The 9,846-nt window shown below is 45.9% G+C and overlaps 1 protein-coding gene across 1 annotated transcript; it reads left to right on the top strand.

Annotated features, from left to right (window-relative positions):
• The first annotated feature begins 2,747 nt into the window (after positions 1-2,747).
• LOC123167809 (putative xyloglucan endotransglucosylase/hydrolase protein 1) lies at positions 2,748-3,980 on the top strand. The gene is made up of 3 exons (XM_044585671.1): positions 2,748-3,052; positions 3,138-3,343; positions 3,445-3,980. The coding sequence occupies exons 1-3, from the start codon at positions 2,783-2,785 to the stop codon at positions 3,839-3,841; spliced, it is 873 nt and encodes a 290-aa protein (XP_044441606.1). The 5' UTR covers positions 2,748-2,782; the 3' UTR covers positions 3,842-3,980.
• Positions 3,981-9,846: the final 5,866 nt, after the last annotated feature.

The following is a 9,846-nucleotide window of genomic DNA, read 5'->3' on the forward strand; positions in this document are numbered from 1 at the left end:
TCTGTTTCTAAATATAAGATGTTTTAGTAGTTCAGTTACAACTTTATGTTTTACAGTTAATCATGACCTTGCCAGAACAAGAAGATATTGTGTGTGTTGCCTGCCAAAAAAAATTGTTTGAAATTTCGCTTTCCTTTCATCACATATGACAATCATGCTTTTTAATTTATCTCTGTGCACACATTTGCCATTACAATCCAGTCCCACATACATATATCGAGTGCTGACGGTAACAAATTCCTCAACAAGCACAACTCTTGTAGAGCAAAACAGCCAGGCGCCGTCCAGCAACCTGCTGCTTATGTTTGGTTGGTGACATCATAAACTTGGCGTGGCCTTGACTGTGCCTACATAAGTGGGAATCGAATCTGGTGACCAGGCAATTCTAAGGCCGGTCTGTTCTGTTGTCACGTCTCTGAATTGGCTACAATTATTTGTTCATTGTTTCCAGTAATAAAAGACACAAGCCAATTGAGCACCGAACCTTGCAGGACAAGACCAATGTTCACGATTATGAGTGACAAAAGAGGCAGAGAAGTAGAGAACAATGCGATAATTCATCCTGGAGCCCGGGCTCAGCTGCACCTGGTCAGCAAAAAATTCAAAAAAAATACTAGAAAAATTCAAAAAAATCCAAAAAAAATTGTGTGGTAGATAATTTGATGCGTGAGGTCCGCTTCAAATTTCAACTCATTTGAATATCTGAGTAGGCCTCGGCAAAAAAGACAAATCGGGTCAAAACAGTTTGTGAACAGTAAACTTTTTCACAGACCCCGATTTTGTCTTTTTTGCATAGACTTGCTCAAATGTCCAAACGAGTTGAATTTTGCAGCGAACCTCACGCATCTAATTATCTACCATACAAAAAAATGGAATTTTTTAAATTTTTTTTGTATTTGTTTTGATTTTTTCCGTGAGCGCGGGTGCAGCTGAGCCCGGGTGCAGATTCGCCGCACTCGGAACAATGATATGTCTCTCATGCAGCACAGCTAAAATAGCAGGTGACCACACTACACATATTCTTGGTCGTCTTACCTACAAACTTTGATGATTTGATATGACAAAAATGATGTACAGTGAACCAGATCAGTTCAAAAAAGGGCATAAACCGAAACTAGCGCAGAGTCGCTCGATCACCTAAAGTAATAAGTGGGGAAAAGGAAAAAAATGTAAGCAGACTAATTAGTACTCCCTCTGTTCCAAAAATAAGTGTTTTAAGTACAAAGTTGAGACATTTATTTTGAAAAGAAAGGAGTACTAACAAATAAAGTACATAGTACTACTGCTCCTGCCTATGGATCGTTGGGAGTGTTTTTATGTTGTCTCTACACGATGTTAACAACAGACAACTAAGCGTCTAAGCCCTAAGCCACGTGAGTAAGGAAATGTCCTAATCAAAGACCGAGAATGTAGCGTCTGAATCAGCAAACCAACACATGCGTGCACCAGTGCTACTAAGAGCATCTCCAACAGTGGTTGTTAAAAACACGGGTAAATGTGCCTTTTAGCGTGCGTGGTGCGGTTTCGCGCGCTCCAGCGGGCGTGGGAGATTCAGGCGTGCGAGAAAAAGCGGCCGGGCACGCGCTAGTTTTGGCGCGCTGCGTCTGGCGCGCTTTATAAATCCAGCGGCCTCCATGCGCCCTCCCACCGCTATGTGCCACGCCACGTGCCCTCTGCCACTCTCTCCGCCGCTCTTTCTCGCCTCGGCGCCTCGGCGCCGCCGCGCCGCCGGAAAGTTCGGGCTACCGCGGCGTCCGCGCACGCCCCTCCGGCGCATTCTTCGCCGAGATCCGGTCCGGTGAGATGCGCCTCGGCCTCGGCACATTCCACACCGCCCACGAGGCCGCCCGCTTGTACGACGCGGCGGTGTGGCGCCTCCGGCGGCCTCGTAAGGAGATGAACTTTCCCAAGGTAGCGACGCGGGAGCGGGCGCAGGAGCTCGCGCCTCCCCCGCGGCTTGTCACCGACGAGGACCGTCGCGACAACCGGAGGCGGGAGCGCCGCCTCGGCATCGCTAAGATGGACGAGGAGGCCATGGCGGTGTGGCGCCAACGCTTCCCAAAGGATGTTGTCAACTAGCGCGAATTCTACGCACAAAGGAGGGCGGAGCGAGCCGCATATCGTGGGGACAGGTGTACGTGGAAGGCGGCCGCGCTCTTCAACATCGAGCTTGGAGAAGCGTCGACCTAAAACTCCAACGATGAACGGTATATTGACGCCTTCATTACGACGTCGGAGGAGGACATCACCGAGTCGGAGTCGGAAGAGGAGGACGACGACAACGAGTAGTTGAACTATGCTAAACTATCTATGTTTTAGAACTATCTATGTATCGTCTATGTTGAACTATCTTGTTTTTGCGTACGTAGGTGTATCGCGCGCTATATTTTAGGGCTTCTGCTGGAGTGGCGCACGCGCAATTTTTTGTAGTGGCGCGAAAAGTTGCTATTTTCGTCGCTGTAAACTTATTTAGCGCGCTACGTGGTTACGCGCCTGTTGGAGATGCTCTAAGAACCATGAGGTTGGTAGTGTTTGTGAATTGTGATCATCAAGCAAAGACCCAAACTGGAAACGAGACATCACCACGATGACGACGACACCATATATGGCAACGGCCAACGCGTGCATGGATGCGTAAGTGCGTGGTCAAGAAGCCCCGCCGACGGACCTGCCGAATCGATCTAACGTGCACACTAGACACGCAGTCCACACCTCCACATTACATGGCCAAGTATAAAGCAAGAGCAAGCGCACACACATCTCGTGGCTAAGCTAGCTAGCAATGGCTTCCAGCGTGCGGCAGCCATGGCAGCTCCTCCTGATCGTCCTCCTCCCGTCCTTGGCCGCGGCGACGGTGTTCGACGACAACTACGTGCCCTCGTGGGGCGCAGACGGCTACCACCTCGTCGACCAGGGCACGGAGACCCGTCTCACCATGGACAGAACCTCCGGCGCAGGGTTCCGCTCCAGGTCGACGTACGGGTCGGGGTTCTTCCACATGAGGATCAAGGTGCCCGGGGGGTACACGGCCGGAGTCATCACAGCCTTCTATGTGAGTCGCTGATATATCCGTGCTTGCTAGCTGCTCATGGCGGCAGAGCTATAGCTATGATTTTATGTTGCATGGATGCATGCAGCTGGCGTCGGAAGCACCTTATGATGGCAGTGACCGCGACGAGGTGGACTTCGAGTTCCTGGGCAACGTGGATGGCGAGAACATCACCCTCCAGACCAACGTCTTCGTCAACGGCGACGGCGACAGGGAGCAGAGGCTCAACCTGTGGTTCGACCCCGCAGCCGACTTCCACGAGTACAAAATACTCTGGAACCCTTACCAGCTCGTGTACGTATGCCCCCTAAAATCTAGCCCCATGCATGTGCCTACATTCCAAGAAAATATCAAATATCTTGATTTTCCCAACTTGCATTGAAATATATTCGCAGGATATTGGTGGACGATGTGCCGATACGGGTGCTGAGGAACCTGACGGGGCAGGTGCCGGAGTACGAGTTCCCGGTGAAGCAGATGGGCGTGCGGGCTAGCCTGTGGGACGGCTCCGACTGGGCGACGGATGGCGGCAGGATCAAGATCGACTGGGGCCGCGCGCCCTTCACCGCGGGGTTCCAGGGCTTCGACGTCGACGCCTGCGCCAACACCAGCTCGACGCCGTGCGACTCAACGGACCTCTGGTGGAACGCCCGCAGGCACAGGCGGCTGTCCGTCCGGGAGCAGGCGGCCTACGAGCACGTCCGGAGGACGTACATGAACTACGACTACTGCGCCGACAAGGACCGGTTCCAGAACGGCAAGGTGCCGGTTGAGTGCAGCTACACTACTTAGCCTAGCTAGCCTGCATTGGATCAGATCGATTTCTAGTTAAGATGGCTATATGCATGATTAAACGAGGTCCTCAGCCAATATGTAGTCTCAAATAATATTTGCATCATAACATATGTGGGATCGTCTCTTTTTTTTTCTTTTTATCCGACTGATTTATGATTTAGGCATGATTAAACGAGGTCCTCAGCCAATATGCAGTTTTTTTACTTACCATGGTTTTATTTACAGTGACCTGTTTGGCTAGCACTAAAAACTCTATTATTAAAACCAGAGTATTTCCAATACTATGGCAAATTCTCTGTCTAAAAAAAAAGAACCCCAAACCTCTTTTTTTAACGGAATCGATAACTCCCGAACGTCAGGATTTTAGCACTTGGTCCCGAACGCCTCGACTGCCGTCAGATGATTTGCACAAATCTTAGAGCATGTGAAATTGCCAAGTCAACAGAGAATTAGTTCGGGATTTTCCTCCCAACTCCCGAACGACCTCATCTCCTTCTCCCCCGCAGCCTTATCCTTTTCTTTCCCTCACCCACTCTTCCTCTTCGCAGTGTCTCTGTGGATCGCCGCTGCCGCCAGCTCCCCGCGCCGCCGCGTTGGGCGGGCCGAGGCCGCATAAATCCGCGTGATCCTCGCCGGCATAGAGGTGCGGTCGTGGAGGAGGCCAAGCGCCGCCCGCTCGCCTGCGCCACCGCGGTAGCCGTTTCCACTCCTCGAGCCGCCACCGCGGTAGCCATCTCCCCTGCTCGAGCTCATTCAGGCGATGTTGACCGGAGCGCGGCGTGACTCTGGTCCGCTCCCACCGGCTAGAGGTGCGGTCGTGGCCGAGGCAGAGCGCCCCGCTCGCCTACGCCGCCGCGGCGGGCATCTAGGTCGTCTCCCCTCCTCAAGCTCACTGCCCGGCTCGAGGTGTGGTCGCGCGAAGAGAGCGGCGGTGGAGCAGCGCGGCGCCGTGCCATCTCTGCTCCCGTCCGGTGAATTGGGGGAGGCAGCGACGCTCCAGCGATTCCCGGCGTGCACCGGGCGGAGAGCGAAGTCGGGTGCCCGGCGACGAGTCCCCTGGGACAGCGCCATGCGTCCGCAGCGGGGCGACAAGATGGGCTCCTCACAGACGGCGTCCATCCTCAGAAGGGAGCCCGGCGTGGAGGTGCTCGAGCTCGAGCTACACCACGGGCGAGGGGGATCCAACAGGTCGATGCGCGCGCCGCTCTCCTTCTACAGTTCTGTGTGTGCATCTGTACAACGTCCCACTTCCCCCATTTTTTACCGATGCCTGATGAATTTTGCTAGATGCTGAGTACCATGAGCTTTTTTGAACACATTTTGCCACTGCTTGTGTATGAAATAGTCCCTAAATTTGCCATGCTACACTAAAATCTGAGTAGAACACAAATTTTTTCTGTGATTTTTGTAGTTACTAACTTTGCCATGTGAGTAGTGCACAAATTTAGGTTTTTGGTTCTATAATACATGGCAATTTCTAATCATGATGTTCAGCACAACATGGCAATTTCTTAGATCATTACAAATTCCAATACCATGGCAACTTTATAAATTGTTAGTTCATTCACACATGACAATAGTTTTGATAGATTTTGTCTTAATATCACGGCCCATCACAGATTGTTGTTTTCTAATGGTTATATGGCAAATGTAGGCTTTTTTAGTAACTATGTGTCATATGGTCATATGGCAACGAGATGATCATTGCATTTCAGGTTTTTTTTTGCCATGGAATGTAAATTTGTTTTTTGCCATGGCATTTTTTGGAGTTCTTTTTGCACGCCAATTTAATAATTGCCATAAAAACTTAACATGTGCTTTGCCATGGCAAGGGTAGATGTTTTCCCACACGTCGACCATTAATACCTTTTTCGCGACGACATTTTAGAAATTATAATTTCTGGCAAACTCAGATTATGTTTTTCGCCATTTTGGGAACTCAAAATTATGTTGCCATGGCAACTCAAATTTTATTGTCGTGACAAATTACATTATTTTATTGCGATGGCAAAAAACATAATATGTTGCCTTCAATGGCTTATTCTTTTCTAAAAAAATGAGTTGTGCCATGGCAAGTGTATTTTGCTAACGTAGCAAAAGCTATAATTTGCCATGGGCAGTAAAGTGATTTTGCCATGGCAAAAAAATTCATAACTTTTGGCTTTTGTAAACAGGAATTTGTGTTGTGGCAATGTCAAGAGTTTTGTATTGATGACATCGAAATTTTACCTTCAATTGATAAAAATTTGGCAAAATTTTCTTTTAATTTGCCATGGCAATTTCCCCAATATTGGCATGGAAAATCTATGTATAACGCCATGGCAATAATTTTTTAACCTCTATTTTTTCTACGAGAATTTTATCAATTTATTGCCATGGCAATTTTTACCGTTTTGACATGGAAAGTTTCCCTATTTTTCCATGGCAATATTGGACCTTCAAATGAAAAAAAAAGATGGATTTTTTTCTTTCAATTTGCTATGGCAATTTTTCCTATGTTGACATGGCAATTTATCTGTAACGACATGGCAATTTCTTTTTTTAATCTCTATTTCTATTTTTTGTTAAAAAATTATTTTTTATTTTTCCATGGCAATTTTTACCTTCTTGACATGGCAAGTTTACCTATATTGCTATGGCAATATAGGACCTTCAAATGGGAAAAAAAGATGGCAAATTTTTCTATCAATTTGCCATGTCAATTTTTCCTATATTGACCTGGAAAATTTATCTGCAACGCCATGGCAATTTTTTTTACCTCTATTTCTATGTTTTTGTTAAAATTTTACTTTTTTATTTTTTCATGGCAATTTTTACCTTTTTGTCATGGCAAGTTTACCTATATTGCCACGGCAATATAGGACCTTGAAATGAAAAAAAAAGATGGCAAATTTTCTTTCAATTTGCCATGCCAATTTTATCTGTAACGCCATGGCAATTTCATTTTTAACCTCTATTTCCTATTTAATTTTTGTTAAAATTTTACTGTTTTATTTGGCCATGACAATTTTTACCTTTTTGACATGGCAAGTTTACCTATATTGTCGACCTTCAAATGGAAAAAAGGGCAAATTTACCTATATTACCTTTTACATACATGTCAACGTAATCACTAATGGTTTTTTTTCATGCCAAACCAACTTTATGGGACTGGCATTTTTACTCTAATTTTCTTTGAAAATTTTACTTTACATATGATCCATGGCAATTTGTCGTCCCAGCAAAAAAGACGTGTTTATTTTGTCCCAGCAAAGAAGGGCTTTTTGTTGCGCCTCTGTGCTTTTTTTTTTCAATAGAGAAAAGGCCTGTAAGGCGGTGTTCCTAAAAGAGGGCCTGTAGGGGCAGTGGTAACGGGCGTTCGGGCAGGCGGCCTCTCGTGCCGAACGATTTTGTTCGGTGGGGCTAAGATGGCGTACCGAACCTTTCGTTCGGTCTGGTACGCCCCCAGACCGAACGTTCGGTAGTTATCGACGTCCTTTTTTAAAACAGAGCAAGCGAAAGAAAAGAGCCTCTCGCTAGCTATTCTCAACAGACTCGTCTCGCTATGAAGCCGTAGCCCCCGTCGCCGCCCCAACAAACTCCTCTCGCTCACGCCATCGCCTTCGCCGCTGCCACCACCACCTTGTCGCCTAGATACGTCGGCGGCCATGGGAAAAAAAAAGACGAGGACGAAGATATCAAAGGTCACTCCGTTGTCCTTCATCTTCCCTATTCCTCTCCTCCTGCATCTACGCGCCGACAGTCGGCCCCTGCCTCTGAGCGGCGATGCCGATCCCCTGTCCTACCTGTTTCCTTATGCGTACGAGATAGCTTGGCTGGGTACGTATTGGATCCGTGTAAAAAAAATACAAGAAAGCTGTTGCGTCGTTTGTGCATGCTTCTGTTCTTATGGATGCTAATGGCAAGGGCTAGCCAAGCTACCTAGCTAGATTAACGCAACAGAAACAGTATACAACCGGGCAGCTACGCGTGTTTGCATTGCTACCACAACGGCTAGCTAGATAGACTGCTTGCAGGCTAACGGCTAGCCAGCTAATTTTACAGCATTGTGTGGTGTAGCCAAATATTATTCTGAATACTTTAAAAAACTCTGTTATGTTAAAACCATGGTATTTTATACCTACAGGTTAAATTACTGTAGTTTTTGATACTTTGGTTTTTTTGATACTTTGCTATCCATAGCATTAACTTTTTTTCACAAAACAAAATGATTTACTCTGAGAAACACCATGGGTGGTGGGCTAACCCCACATTCGAGTTGTTAATTGGCCTAGCCCAATTAATTTCAACACTTCTACGTACGATCCTTCGCTCAAAAAAATGTACGATCCACTCTCTTCTAGAAAAAAACACACTTCCCTAAAAAAAGCACTATCCACTCTGGATAGTATCCGAAGAAGTCGTTAGAGTTCATCTTGCTCCCAGTGATCCCTCCTCTTCCGAGGATGCTTTCATCCACGTTCCTAAATATAAGCCTTTGTAGAGATTTCACTATGAACTACTCCCTCCGTTCTAAAGTTAGTATAAAGTTGGGTCATCTATTTTGGAACGGAGGGAGTACATACGAAGCAAAATTAGTAAATTTACACTTTAAAAATCATCTATATACATCCATATGTGTTCCATAATGAAATCTCTACAAAAACTTATATTTAGGAACGAAGGGAGTACATAAAACTACAACCAGTAAAGTTACAAGAAAAATCTGAATACGTTTGACAAAATAGAGACAGGATGCATCTATCAGTGCCCATCTCTCAAAAAGAAGTCTACTCCATTGTCCAAACATTTCGTTTCAAAACTTTTTTTTCAAAACAGAGGCAAAAGATTTGCCTCATCTATTAAATGAGAGGAGAATAGAGTTTAAGTCGGTACAGTACCTCACCCCACACGGCATGGCAATTACTTGCTTAATACAATTTTCCCAAGTTTCTTAGCACCGGCAGTAACCCAGAGGCTAGCCTCATCGGTAACTATTTTAAGGAGGATCAGGGGCGGCGCGCTCTTGTGCCTGAAGATCCTAGCATTATGCTCGTTCCATATAGTCGACGACACTAGCATGGTGAGGGAGGCCATAGCTCTCCTGTTAGGATTTGTCATGTCGGTTCTCCTATCCCACCAATCGACTCGTGAAGATGCCAAACGGTGGTATCCATGTGCACAAGCCCATATCTTGCAATGACCATGTTCCAAAGCCTGATGGTGAAACGGCATTTGACGAAGAGGTGGATCGATCAAGAAACAAGAAAAATGACAAATCAGAATGTGAATAGTACCAAAGATATACTACTCAAATTGTGTACTATCTACAGTCAGATTTACCTATTCTTTTTTCACCAAGCTGTGAATAAAAGCCGGTCTTGAATTTGTGTGCCATGGCAGATGCATCACGTATCAAGGTTGTCAAAAAAATCAAGAACTTTTAGATTATGCGTCTGTTCTTAGGTAGCATGGAAACAACGTACGTGGAAGCAATGACCTATGTGCTTAGTTTGTCCCATGGACAAAAACGATATCCTGTCCTCTCTGTTCTAAAACAAAAATAGTTTTACATCCACGACCAACAGTGATCCTAGTTCGGTTCCAAGGGCAAAAATGCCATTTTACTCCATATCTCCTATAAAACCGAAACAGTAATAAAAAGTTAATGTCACTGCAAGTGAAGTGTCCAAGTGATATTGCCTCATCATTTATCTACCCACCCCTAACAGAAAAAAATGCATAAATGCAGGGAATGCCCAACACAAAGTGCCAGGTTATTATAGTTTCCATCACAACATAACAGTAGATGAGCTCAGTGAATCCCATTCAGCATGGATGGTAATGAAATTTGAAATGTACCACATGAAACTTTGCATGGTCATGCAGTGGAAATTGTGGGGTTGAATGTAAATGCAACACAGAATGGTCTAGAGAATGGGTGTATACACTTACACGAGCAGAAACGTTTTCCCCAGATGACCCCATAACAAAATCATCGGGCTTGACGATGACTCTACTTA

The sequence above is a fragment of the Triticum aestivum genome, chromosome 7D (genome assembly GCF_018294505.1).
Source record: "Triticum aestivum cultivar Chinese Spring chromosome 7D, IWGSC CS RefSeq v2.1, whole genome shotgun sequence".
Taxonomy (NCBI): domain Eukaryota; kingdom Viridiplantae; phylum Streptophyta; class Magnoliopsida; order Poales; family Poaceae; genus Triticum; species Triticum aestivum.